Genomic DNA, 13615 nt, shown 5'->3' on the forward strand with positions numbered 1-13615 from the left:
GCAAAATTTGACTAATTTTCGTGATTTTTGGTAAATTTTAAGATAAGAAGGTTTTAAATTCAAAATATGGAACATTTATGGATGAGGTTTATTAGTATCATATCTATAGTTTACAAGAATTTGGCACGTATTGTATTCTTTGAATACGTTCTTATCTTTTGTCTTTAAAAAATCCCAAAACTTTGACTGATTTTTAGTGTGACCGTCCGTCGTTTTAAGATTAAAAAGTTTTGAATTCAAATTTTGATATATGTGTGAATGAGTTTTAGTGTACGTTGTTTACAACAATATGACACGCGTCGTAATTTTACATAAGATTTAACCGTTACACACACATTGTCATAGTCAGAACATAACTAATTCCGTGACAAGATTTAATATGAAAATAAAATCACAAAAAAAACAAAGAATATTTTGTGTTTGAAAGTGATATATTACCGTTTGGAAACTGAATATGTCGAAATAATTCTAAAAGAAATTTAAGTTGGATTAGTGATTTAGTGGAATAGGTCAAAGTAAATCCTAAATGGTAGCAAACTTACGTAACAAGATGGAGCATACTAGACTATATTTGCGGACTAAGCTAAACACGACCAGAGTAGTGTGCTACAGAGGAGAGGACTGGAGAGCGTTGGCTTAGTCAAATAGTCAGATTTTAATAAAACTAGAAGTGCTGTAAATAAAACACTCCTTGAAACAAAAATACTGCACGATGATGCCACGACCAATAGAGAGTAACAACACAACACAGTCACGTATTAAAGCTGTATATTGTGAACGTAAGTGAGTGAGCTTCTCCTCTTTCTTTCTTTTTTCCTTATGGGACCACTTGCATGACTTCTTTAATTTCTTTCTTTCTTATTTTTCACTTGAGTAAGAGAATCTTATTATATAATCTCTCTCTCGTAACTTCATTTTTTACTTTTTTTTTTTTTCTTTTTCTTATAGAAAGACTTGTAATAATGTGGTTTCAGCCTCATCTTTATTGAAAAAAAAAAGAAAAAGAAATAATGCAATATATTGTACCAGAAAAAGAAAAACATAACTAAAAAGCACATTTAGTAAAAATATAGTACTCCACAAATAAGAAAGAAGAAAGAGATCCTTTTACGTTTAATTCTGTTTTTTAAAAAGAAAAACACACAACAAATATCATCAAAAAAAAAAAAAAAAGGCTATAGGGAAAGGGAGGGTACAAGGGTAATTTGAGAGATTAAATGCTGCATTCTGTTGTCGTCGGAAGCACACTGCCAAAAAAAAGAAAAGAAAAGAGAGAGTGTCATTGATTGGTCCGCGCAAGTGGATAAAAGAAAGAAAGAAGAAGAAGAACGCATGACCAAACCGTATACTAAATAGTAATATTCACGTGTCTTTGGATTTTCCGTTTACAAACCAAGTTTTAACTAACGCCGTCAGTACATCTTCTTTCTTTGCATAAGTCATAAGTGTGGTTGATCAATCAGTTTGGGCCTAAAGAGTAAGTAACAACAATTATACCAGAGAGAGAGAGAGAGAGACAGTCCATTTATTTAGTACATGTGACTCGAATCAAAAGAGTAAACAAACACGACACACTTTAAGTCCTCCTTAACTCACAGTGGAGCTGTTTGTTTGTTTTTTCAGTAAATCCTTCATATTAATGCAAGCAAACAGCTGAGGAGAATAATATATCCATTGCGTCTTGCTAAAAAAAGGATGAATAAACCTCTGTTGCAATATGAGTCCACTAATTGTAACTGGGCCGATATGTTTTAGTGTGAAAGTTTGCATTTGGGCCCGAAGTAAGTACTATACATATAAAATCATAATACGCGGCATTTACTGCATCAGCGCAGGTTTGCCCGAGAGGTTAAGGGGGAAGACTTAAGTTCTTCTGCACATAAGTGCGCGTGGGTTCGAACCCCACAGCCTGCATTTTTCCTTTTTTTGTTTTGTTTTTGGTTGTGTTGTGCACTAGAGAAGTATGGATCCTCAGATGAAAAGAAGTTACAAGTCACTGAAGGTAGAGATGACACTTGGCGTGCTTATTCATATTACACAAAGGATACTTGATTAGATCAGACCTAACTTATGTTTTGTGGATAATGGCAAGAAACATGTTCAAAGCACTAAAATACATCACAACACTTAATTCAACTCTCGCACTTTCTCCTCTCTTTATCTGTCAACCATATATTGGACCATCACAACACTATGTTCAATTTTTTAAGAAACTAAATGGAGTTCAATGTTGGATAATGAAAAAGACCACCGCCGACTGGTGTATTTTTTCAATGCAAACAGATCACAATTATTGTTTTTTTTACATAGATAAAGTTCAGCTGCACCAGCCGAACATTACAGAGTCATATCACAAAGAAGAAAACTAAAAAAAGAAAAAATCCAAATTCAACCCCTACTTTTTCCTCTGTTTCTCACATTGTGCCCCCAACCAACATTTTCTTTCCTTCAACAACCTCAACGAGTGAGCAAGCGAGGATCAACCTCAACTCTAGCCACACCAGCCGGAGCCTCCTTGGCCACCTCAACCTCTCCTTTGACAAGATCCACCGCCACGTCATCATCCAGATTCTTCTTCACCTGTTCCTCATCGTAGTTAGGATCCCCTTCGTCCATCGCCGCCGGATCCGGCTGCATCTCGTAATCCTCCATCCGATCCGGTCCCTCCCACGTGTACTTCCCGCCGTGACCTGACTTTGAGGGAGGTCGCCTGAGCGGAATCCCGTCGGAAGGATGACGATCCATCCGCTGGACGCCTTTCTCCATCAGCTTCCGCTCGACGCTCTTGATCGTCTCCGGATTACGAGTCTTCAGCTCGAACTTGTCAACAGCTTTCCGACCTTCCTCGTTCTGGTGCTCAGCTCGTAGCACCACCGTGTTTTTGGTTTCGTCAACTGATACAGTCTGCATCTTTTGTTCGCTCGCTCTTACGGCTTTGTGCTTGAAATTAAGAAAAATAAAAGTATGATCACAATACTTATTAATGCTACTTTCTGCGTTTGCGTTTAAGAGGAGTGAAGAGTGACTGTTTATATAGAGAGTGTGAGAGAGAGAGAGGATAAGAAGGGAGGGGACAAATATCTTATGAAGCTTCTAGCGACTACTTTGTCTTTCTCGTAGCTTACGGATACATCTCCCTTTTTTTTTCTTTCTATTTTTTTGCTTTAATAATTCATTCACTAACGCGATGTCGTAATTATCCGTTTCCACGACCCATACATGTGCTTAGGATAGAGACGCACGTCGTATTTCTTTGTTTCGTTCACATCTTTATCAGATTATATACTTTATACGAAACTCAATATAAAAAATTAATATTTATAAGTTAATATACAAAACTGCAGTGTGTTAACTCAACTCAGATATGCTGCTCAGAATAAGAAAAGAAAAGGAAAAAAAACTTGGCGAAATGGAGAGCACTCCACTCACTCCAAGTGGAGTGCTAGACTCTCCTTTTGTTTGGTCAACTCATCTATGAAATATAATTACTTTAAAAACGAGTTTTATAAAGTTACATAGGTCTTTACTCTTTATGAATGAAGAAGGGCACATATATTACTAACTCACTCCCCTCCCGGTTCTATCGATCAGAGTACCCACTTGTTCTCCGCATAACGCCTTTGTGATGTTCCCAGCTTCCAAAAAGTTAAATACCACAACTGTTTTTTTTACACCCCAGACAAGAAGGATTAGTTCATTACATTCTCAATATTTGATTACATCTATCATCGACTACTCAGCAATCAGCACTGGCTAAGTATTCATATTTTCTAACAACCGTGTGAAATCAGGATTTTAGAGGTCCCAAATAGAGTAAACTATTGGTTAAATTATCTAGCACCGAGTGGCCTACAATAGATGAGGTGAGATCAAACCTTAAGGAATATTTACATGTTTACGGTTGGATTCCAAAGACAATTTCTATAATGTGAAAAAATCACTAGGTTTAACCATTTATCTCACAGTCTGATCTAAGTCTTCAACTGAGGAGCTGGAAATTAATAACCATGATAAGTGAGAGAGAGAGAGAGAGAGAAAGATCTCAACCTGGAATGTTGTTCTCTTCACAGAAGTTAAGGGCCATTGTATCCATTGACGTAAGACCTCTAGAAGCCAAATCTTGAAATGTTATATGCTCAAATGTCACATTACTATCTTGTGAATGGCAGTCATAAACACCATCAACGTTTGTTCCTTTCACCACTGCCTCCGCATTAACTGATAATGTGTAACGAGATATCTCAGGTCAGGATTTAGAACAAGTTATTGATCGAAAGAGAAGTTATTAAATTGGTTCAGTGAGAAGAGGAAAAGAGTTGTACTGTCTATAGCTCGAAGGGCTGCAGATGCATCAGATGATAAAAGTGGATTTCCAAGCGTTGCACCTATGCCACCAAATATTACCACTCTTCCCTTATCTAGATGTCGGGTGGCTCGTTGACGATTGTAAGGCTCCCCGACACCTTGAACCGATATTGCAGTTTGTAATCGTGCCTGAACCCCTATTTTCTCCAGAGATGATTGAAGTAAAGCAGAATTCATCACAGAAGCCATCATACTGTTACACAACAAAAATTTGGTGAGCAGAACAACCTATCTCCACCAAAACAGAACATACATTTGTTGATCTGAACAACCTATCTCTAAGATGTTGATATATAAACTACGACAATACAAATTTATTGATCTGAACAGCCTATTCCCACAGAAATAGAACATAGATTTGTTGATCTGAACAAACATATCTAAGATGTCGATAACTATAGTAAGACGATACAAATTTGTTGCTAAGTACATGGATGTTTTGGCAATGATGATATGTAAGACCATTTGTATTGATGAGAAAACAACAGATCTGTGAGAACTTCAGACCACAATGAATCTATATGAAAACATTACCCTCCATGACAGCACATAAAATTCTCATATAGTATTTTTGCTACCCAGTTCGATTATCATACTACAGCAATCATAGTTTAGACAAAGCACAGTACATTCTGAAGGAAAAAGCTACTGTAATATTTTGACCAACCTGATATGATATGCAGTGGTTCTATCCAGACCAGTAGCAGTTATCCATGTGCTGCCACAGAAAAAGTTCCGACTCCCAACAACTATTGCTACCTGGAAGAAACAAACTATGAATATCATTTGACTGAGAAAGGATAAACCACTAACAGTTGAGAACAGAGTGTTACCTCTACACCAAGACGACAAGCCATTGCAACTTCTCTGGCAATCAGATTGATTACCTGAATACCCAAGAAGAGAAGTTAACGCTGACCCCAATAATGAAAATACATCAATGAGAAAGATTATGAATTCTGGAAGAAACCTTTGGATCTATGTTATTAGGACCAGTGCAAGCAAGAGCTGCCCCACTGATTTTCAGAACTACTCTTCGCCATCTAGGATTTGAAGTAGCCTTGGATTTGACGTTATTTATCTGAACTCCAGGGTTATATGTTACTAGGGGATACCTGAAACAAGAATACAAAACCAAAAACTTCCAAATTCACAAGAGCACAAAACAAAAGGGCAGTAACAATACAACCGGGCTGCTAGTGATCGTTTCAGCATTACCTCCTAGCTGGCTTCACAGCATTTCCCATTGAGCTGCCGCTTCTATCTTCATCCGACGCACCTTTCATGGCCAATGAATTGCCCACAATATCTTCCATCTTCTTAAACCAGGGCCAGTGGCTAGATGATGTTCCACCACTGCTCATCCTATGCCTTTCTAGCTTATACCTCTTCTTGAGATTATCGATCTTGTTTTTACACTGTTCTACACTCTTACTCAGCTTCTCACACCTATCACTCACCGATGAAGCAACCTCTTCCCAATCCCTTCCCCGCAGATTCCCTCTGTTAAGCTGTGTGAACTTATCCGAATACGCATCTAACAAACACGCGATCGCCGCATCGCTCCACTCTTCCCTATCCTTCCTGTACTCACCAGCGGAGGAAGACGATGTCCTCGGCCGCTTGAAGCTACCATAGGGAGTGGTCTCACCACCATTAGTTGTTCCTCCGTCACTAAGCTCCTCCTGACTCTGCCTCTTCTCCACACGAACACCTCCGATTCTGGATCTGTTGGCACCAAGATCTTCGTCTTCGTCGACAGCTGCGTTATTATCATCATACGGATTCGAATTTTCGTCCGCGACGAAAGGATTTACACCGTGAAAAGCGGAGGAAGCCTCTACAACGACATCGTTCTCGTCGTCCTCGTCGCCGTTCCTCCGGTGATGCGACAAATGGATCTGATTCGAAGTCTTCGGGGTGAATCGCCTAGGAGCGTAGGGTGTGTGATGAAGAACTTGGTGATGGTGGTGATGCTGATGTTGGCTAGGGTTTGATTGATCATCTCCAAGTAGAGAGAAATCGTCATCACACGACGCCATTAAAGATGCCGTTAGGGTTACGGCGGCGGGAGCACCAGAGACGGCGTTAATTAGCGGCGAGAGGACGAAGAAACGGAAGAAGAAGGCGTCAAAGCGTGAACTAGTGCAAAAGGGGATGGGCCGTCACAACGGCTCCGTTAGGCAGTGGTAAGGGTTGGAATAAAAAAAAAAAAAAGAAGCATAAACAGAAAACCAAACCGAACCAAACTTAAATTTACAGGATTCGGTTTGGATTGGTTAACCTACTATTAATCCCATATGACTTTTTTAATTCAGCTCTTTTTAGTGTGTTTACGTATCACGAATGTTATCTACTTAATTAAGACTTAAGAGTGTTTGTATTGTAATTACACATGTATGTATATAATGCAAGAAGAAAATGAATGATTTTGAAAAATACGAACTAAACCAAATTGAGCGTGTGATTTTAATGTCAAGTTTTACAAAACCGAGGATTAGAAAACCCACCGAATCTTAAACCGTTAACCCAAGGGATCCACGCACAATACATGATCTCTGTGCCTGCTTAGTGTCGGCTTCCGTTACAGTCGTTAATACTATGTGTTACTACAACAGTTACATCAAAAGAAATTGGTATTAGTCCAATGTCATCCTCTCATTTTTAGTAAGTCCGGTATTATTGCTTGAAATGGTGAACGAGTCTTATAGTATTACACAAGAAGATTTCATTTGCTCGTTTGATTGATTTTTTTCATGACTTATTGAGCCTCTACCAACATGAAAGTCATGAGTCACTGTGTATCTTCGTTCGATCACTTTGCTATCATTTGTTCAAGGACAACGACTGTACCTTATAATTCACGAAACCAATTTGATATCGGGAGTGTTTGTCATTTTACTTGACTTGGTATCATATTCGGACCAAAATACAAATTTATTTAGATGAAAATTGTTTGGTCTTTGAAAGCAATTTTCTAACACATTTCATATCCGCTATTTTTTTATCCTCAGTCTTCTAGATGCGACCTATAGTTCTAGTGGCTTGAACTGCTCATTAAATCTGACTGTAGGTGCAAGAAACACGTACGAAACATAATATCTGCTCAAACAACTAGACAAAAATGCCTCGACGTGTAGTTTATGTTATATATATTTTAATTCAGTGAGTCGAACAAAATGCGCCCGTGGCCTAATGGATAAGGCGTTTGACTTCTAATCAAACGATTGTGGGTTCGAGTCCCACCGGGCGTGCTGACCCTTTTTGTTGTTTGTAATTTTATTGATCTTTTGTCTTAAAGGTTGTTCATCAGAATGTCAGCAAAAGCACCCGTGGCCTAATGGATAAGGCGTTTGACTTCTAATCAAACGATTGTGGGTTCGAGTCCCACCGGGTGTGTTCTTTCTTTTTTGTCATTCTATTAACGACTGTGTCTGTGTTAGCATTTGCTTATTTAAAAGACCTTTTTCTTTTTGCTTACTATAATTTCTTCCACTGAACCAATCAAATTATCTTTTGTCTCCATACTTTTATTTTATGATATATAATCTGCTGATTAATAATTACTGAATCCTAATAACATCCTCAACATTAGAGAAACTAGAAAGTAATAAATGTAATCCTGAACACTAAACAAAGGCTGAAACCACAAAAAAAAAACATTAAACAACATCAACCGGTGGCGGAACAAGGGTCAACCCGTTTACCCGAAGACTGTAACTCATTCAACTCAATCTCACTCCGCCGTAACATCAAAACCATCCTCTCCGTCTCAAGCCTCCGTCTCTGATTGTCAAGCTTAGCTTTCTCCATCTCTCTCTCCTTCTTGCTTCTATATCTCATCCACTTCACTCTCTGCTTCTCCATCTCCACCCCTTCCCACTCATACCCAATCTTCTTCTCCTCTATCTCCAACATCTTTCTCCTCATCCACTCTTTCTTCTCCCACACGCTCTTCCCAACATCTTCCACTACACGCGCCGCTTCTTCCCTCAACCGCTTCACCGCCGTCGTCAACACCCTCCGCTTCTTCTTCGTCGTCTCTTCTACTTCCTCCTCCTCCTCCTCTGATTCCTCCATCTCCGACTCCGAATCCTCCGCCATATCCGACTCTACATCCTCCTCCGCCTCCTCACGCTCCGCAATTCTCGCCATTTTCCCTGCTTCCGCCGCGTGAAAGCAGTTCTGCTGAACCGGAATCGTAACCGGGCTCTGTTGCGGTGGCTGGTCGTGGCCACCGAGATGACCACAACTGTTATGATAAGCACACATCTCTCTGAAGAAGAGATGCTTAGAGTTAAGCAGCTTCTTGACTTCATCTTTCAACTTGGGAGTCAGATGATCCATACTCTCCAACAAGCCTTGATTCTCAACGACACGACAAGCGATTCCTTTACCGAGAATGTCGTTAACTCTCTTGTACCTTTTGTTCAAATCATTGAACTTGTCTTCACACTGTTGCGGTGAAACAGAGAAACCTTTCTCCACCATTGCTCTCGACACTGACTTCCACTTCCCTTTCTTCTGCAACATCCCTCCTCCGCCGCCGCCACTCTTTTTCTTGACATCGATTGGATCGTTTAAACCAGCTTCGTCGCCGATGTAGAAGACTGCCATGATCAGAAGCCTAACCATCGTGTCCGTCCATTTCATTCGATGCCATTGTGAGAGTTTCCTCTTCCCGTCGGTTCCCGCGCTGTCATCCGGGTTGCAACCGGACCCGGAACCTGACCCGCGATCTTCGTCGTCTCCGTTGCAGCCGCTCATGGGGGACAATTGCTTGGGTTTCGAAGGAGGAGCAGAGGCGTATGGGTACAAGGGTTTTATCATCGGTGGCTGAGTTTGCTGATCGGCTGAGGTACTAGTGTAAGGGTGTGGATGCTGGAATTGAACTGAATTTTGGGGATTTTGTGGATTCTGAGGCATTTCTAAGCTCAACATTCTTGGGCTGAACCCAGAAAACATCACATTCGATTCCATCAAACGACTCTGAAGCCCTAAATTGGAATAATTTGCAACAATTGTAGAAAGATAGAATCCAAACGGAATTCCACTATCCCAGAGAAAGAATTCGAATATCCGACAAAGTAAGAGAATTCCGACAAGAATTTGTAGTTATAGTATCTTCGACTTCTCTCTCACTTTTGATTTTTGTTTAGTTGTGTTGAAGAAGCAGTTTTGTGGTTTTGTTTTTGTGAAGCGGTTTTAGGAAGATATGGAGTCAAAAGGATGAGAGAGAGAGAATAATATACAAACATACACAGTGGACGAAAAAGGTGAGAGAGCAGATGGTTTTGGGGGAAGGGATGATCTGAAAACTGCCCATGGTTTTATGGTTTTGGTTTTGGTTTGTTTCCTTTTATGGGATTACAAAAATAATGAATGACTAAACCAAGGGGCTGGTTTTGGACAAAACAATGGAGCCTGCCTTTTGTTTTTTTTTTTTGCCACTGTTTTTATTTACCTTTCTTTTTTTCTGACAAGTATATATATAATTCAACCTACATTTACATTAGATTTTGACAAGTATATATATAATGCTTCAATATTTTTCTTAAGAAATAGAATATGTTTTTTTTTCTCTTTTCTCTTTTTCTTTTGTGCACAAACAAACATATGTATGTTCTTAACTGTATTTTTTATAACACCAACAATAATAAGTAGACAAAGTCTTCATAAAAATATATTCAACTTTTTAATTAGATTCAAAGTACAAATCTGCATATATAAAAACAAAATCAATCATTATTAAAAAGGCTTAAAATAAAAATAAATGTAAGAGGTTTTCTTTTACCATATAGAGAGTATCTGGTTGGCGACCAAAAAAATAAAAGAGAGTATCTGGTTAACCGCGTAAATAAATACACTTGTATTTGCCGGTCTTAAAACAGAGCAAACCAAAAAAATGTAAACTGAGCCTAAAAAATTGGATATAGACAAAACACTTGGTGCACACGAAAAAAAAAAAAAAAAAAAAAAAAAAAAAAAAAACACTTGCAACTTTCGTTTTGATGCAACGTTACGTTTCTTTACCTATGCTTTCATACGCCTCATCTTTCTCTTTTATCTCTTTCTCTCTACCAGAAAGTAGTGTCTTTTCAAAAATCTGCACAACATGTTTAAAACACTAGAAAAACCTAATTTTTATTGGGAGGCTAGCTAGCCTCAACTTCCTTGGTGAAACCATAAGGTATCCCAAGGTCTACAGCTTATACATAGGGATGAGAGAGAGGTCGTCGCAAATAAATATATAAAGGTTGCTTACTGAACTACTGTGACAGGCCCGTCACTAAAACTCTCTCATCGGACAGACCCGAGTGAGTGGAAACTGACAAAAAGAAGCTCAAGAACAACCATGATCAGGAGGAAGACTCTGATGGGCTCTTCTTCTTCTTCCTCGGATTTGGATTATCCATCACAGCTTCAATACTCAGTGCATCAGAAGCTGAAAATTCTCGTCATCACTTACCAAGAAGTATTCGTATCCAAGAGCTTTTGCTCGGTCTTTAAATTCCTCCATTTCTTGCTCTGGTACTTGGATCCCCACCAGCACATTTGCGCCCGTCTCACCCTTTTTTAAGATTGTATAGTAAGGATGAGCCTCAAAGTTCCATTAAATATTTTTTACTGGTGAAATTTATGATATTGGGATACAAACCTGTCCACGGTAATGGAAAAGGCTTATGTTCCAACGTGGACTCAAAGAGTCCAAGAAGTTCATTAGAGCACCAGGTCTCTCGGGAAAGGTGAATCGGCATAGAACCTCGTCTTCAACACTTGATCTTCCACCCATCTGATAAGGATATAGTGTGATGCACATATCAACTTTACATCAACCAATGGAAATGTAGTAATCCTAATTGAGAAAAAAGCACAGAGAGAAATCAATCAAGAACGCACCAAGTAACGCAGGTGATCTTTCACTAAGTCACTGGTTGTGAGATTGACAGTTTTAAGTTGAGAGGATTCCATTCTCTTCTGTAGTTCTTTGAGCTCATCGGCTGTGTGAACTCCAACACTAGACAAGCAATAAACAAAAATTGTGCAGATTAGAGGATAAATAACCTACTTGGAAAGAAGAAATTTCCCAGGAATGGACTTACCTGTATAGGACAACAGCCTCCTTTTCTGAGCTACATCTGTATTTGAACTCTGTTATGTTCATCGGTCCAACCTGCACCCATCAATGTTTTGTATTAGATTCCCTCTGTAATGGGATTAACTTCTATATGCTATAATACCAAATACACACCAGTTCACAGAATTTCTTAAAGCTTCCAGGTTTTTCCGGCATGAGAGTAGCAAGAACAGCCTCCTGTTGCCTACCGACATTGGCGAGTTCTGTCACAATCCTTAGCTTGTCGAAGTTCATGTTTGCACCACTGGTTATGGCTACGACATTCACGTCTTTTAGGCCATAATATTTGCAGTATGCCTCAGCTCCAGCGAGAGCGAGAGCTCCTGCTGGTTCCAATATGTTCCGTTTCTCCTCAAACATATCCTGTAGAAACAAGTATAAGGTTATCTACCATGCAAGCTAAACACCTTATCACAAAGCAATAACGAATCAAGGATAATACCGTACCTTTATTGATGCACAAATAGCATCACGTGTGACAAGAACAACACCATCCATTAGGTTTCTGCTTATACGAAAAGTCTCTTCACCAACCTCTTTAACTGCAACCCCGTCTGCAAATCGACCAACCTGGTCCAATATGACCCTCTCACCGTGATGCAGCGACAATGCCATTGCATTTGCATCAGCTGGTTCTACACCAATGATCTTCACCTGCATAAGCCAGCAGTCACAGTAAGAAGCAGAAGCTGCAGATGTAGACAAAAAAGGAACTCATTTCTCAATAAAACTGTCGGATTTGGTGACAAGTAGCTGTTAGGAACAAGAACAGAACCATGGTGACATTGCCAAACCAGTCACAGAAAAAAGAGTACCTCGGGAGCAACCCTCTTCACATAAGCAGCAATGCCAGCTATTAAACCACCACCACCAACTGGCACAAATATAGCATGCAATGGACCCTTAGCCTGACGAGTGATCTCCATCCCAATAGTCCCTTGTCCAGCAATAACATCCGGGTGATCAAAAGGAGGTATAAACGTCAGACCCTCTTCTTCAGCTCGTTTCTTAGCATGTTCTTGTGCTTCATCATACGTATCACCCTTCAGAATAACCGTTGCACCCAAAGTCTCGACAGATTGCCACTGTTTTCATTCCCAGAAGACCATTAGATACTAACTTCAGAGAGGATTCAACACATGGAGAAAGCTTAAAAAAGAAAGTACCTTGATCTCTGGGGTTGTAACAGGCATAAAAATCAGAGCATTGCAGCCAAGTTTACTAGCAGCTAAAGCAACTCCTTGAGCATGGTTTCCAGCTGAGGAGCAGATAACTCCTTTTGCCAACTGATCCGCTGAAAGTTTCACCATCATATTGTAAGCTCCACGAAGCTTAAACGAGAAAACCTGAAACATTTCCAGTTACCACTCAGTAACAATACACAAATCTCAACTGTTGTAACCTCCATTTCATACATGATTCAGCCAAAATCAACCAAAATGTATAAATCTCGAACCTTTAAAAATGTTTCATTTGCCTAAACAATGCGATCAAAGATAAAAATTAAAAGGGAGAAGCTTTTACTTACAGGTTGCAAGTCTTCTCTTTTGAGAAGCATCCGAACACCTAACCTCTTAGACAGCTTCTTTGCCAACTGGAGTGGTGACTCAATGGCGATGTCGTAAACCTTAGTGGACAGTATATTCGTCAAATACTCCATAGCCTCTGCGATGCTTCCGTTCTCCGGATCGTTCGTACGCTCCGGTACAGCACCGAGATAACCGGCAGGGTATTGCAACGAGCTCGGAGAGACCTTGAGACGTGGCAGAGGAGGCACCGGAGGCGGTGGAGCCATAGATGTTTCGTCTCGGGACATAACTGCCACTGGGATCCGAGATCGGGAGAAGTGAGTGACTCCGATCACTGGTTTGGATGGCAGGGGAATGTGGCTACGGAGAGAGGATGGAGCCGTTGGAAGCCGGACGGAATCCATGGCGGCTCTGGGTTTATAGAGAGAACTGAGAGAGAGAGAGAGAGAGAGAGCTAAGTAAGTGGCGGCTCTTATATCAACAACAAAACTACCCGTGACCGGTTTGGTTTTAAAACCTTTAAAAACCGATTCTCACCAAACATTAAGCATGACTTTTTCGTCGTTATATAGATTAAACCGGA

The 13615-nt window shown here is 39.9% G+C and overlaps 4 protein-coding genes and 3 non-coding genes across 7 annotated transcripts; 3 read left to right on the forward strand and 4 right to left on the reverse strand.

The window, feature by feature from the left end:
- Positions 1-1831: 1831 nt before the first annotated feature.
- TRNAL-UAA lies at positions 1832-1914 on the forward strand. Its single transcript has one exon. It is a non-coding gene; the product is annotated as a tRNA-Leu (tRNA).
- Positions 1915-2230: 316 nt separating this feature from the next.
- On the reverse strand, positions 2231-3049 carry LOC17891389. Its single transcript, XM_006299937.2, has one exon. It carries the CDS (start codon positions 2908-2910, stop codon positions 2458-2460), a length of 453 nt encoding a protein of 150 aa, XP_006299999.1. The 5' UTR covers positions 2911-3049; the 3' UTR covers positions 2231-2457.
- Positions 3050-3302: 253 nt separating this feature from the next.
- On the reverse strand, positions 3303-6541 carry LOC17892207. Its single transcript, XM_006299053.2, has 7 exons — positions 5584-6541; positions 5336-5480; positions 5199-5252; positions 5033-5124; positions 4323-4558; positions 4048-4218; positions 3303-3659 (listed from the first exon to the last, which is right to left on the reverse strand). The coding sequence occupies exons 1-7, from the start codon at positions 6405-6407 to the stop codon at positions 3559-3561; spliced, it is 1623 nt and encodes a 540-aa protein (XP_006299115.1). The 5' UTR covers positions 6408-6541; the 3' UTR covers positions 3303-3558.
- Positions 6542-7546: 1005 nt separating this feature from the next.
- Positions 7547-7619, forward strand: TRNAR-UCU. Its single transcript has one exon. It is a non-coding gene; the product is annotated as a tRNA-Arg (tRNA).
- Positions 7620-7691: 72 nt separating this feature from the next.
- On the forward strand, positions 7692-7764 carry TRNAR-UCU. The gene has a single exon. It is a non-coding gene; the product is annotated as a tRNA-Arg (tRNA).
- A 227-nt stretch (positions 7765-7991) lies between these two features.
- LOC17891806 lies at positions 7992-9806 on the reverse strand. Its single transcript, XM_006299834.2, has one exon. The coding sequence runs from the start codon at positions 9343-9345 to the stop codon at positions 8038-8040; it is 1308 nt and encodes a 435-aa protein (XP_006299896.1). The 5' UTR covers positions 9346-9806; the 3' UTR covers positions 7992-8037.
- A 677-nt stretch (positions 9807-10483) lies between these two features.
- On the reverse strand, positions 10484-13483 carry LOC17891676 (threonine dehydratase biosynthetic, chloroplastic). The gene is made up of 9 exons (XM_006297141.2): positions 13032-13483; positions 12670-12849; positions 12319-12588; positions 11951-12157; positions 11618-11866; positions 11469-11539; positions 11266-11383; positions 11024-11158; positions 10484-10936 (listed from the first exon to the last, which is right to left on the reverse strand). The coding sequence occupies exons 1-9, from the start codon at positions 13434-13436 to the stop codon at positions 10796-10798; spliced, it is 1776 nt and encodes a 591-aa protein (XP_006297203.2). The 5' UTR covers positions 13437-13483; the 3' UTR covers positions 10484-10795.
- Between the last annotated feature and the right edge of the window lie 132 nt (positions 13484-13615).

This window comes from Capsella rubella, unplaced genomic scaffold (genome assembly GCF_000375325.1).
Source record: "Capsella rubella cultivar Monte Gargano unplaced genomic scaffold, Caprub1_0 scaffold_3, whole genome shotgun sequence".
NCBI lineage: Eukaryota > Viridiplantae > Streptophyta > Magnoliopsida > Brassicales > Brassicaceae > Capsella > Capsella rubella.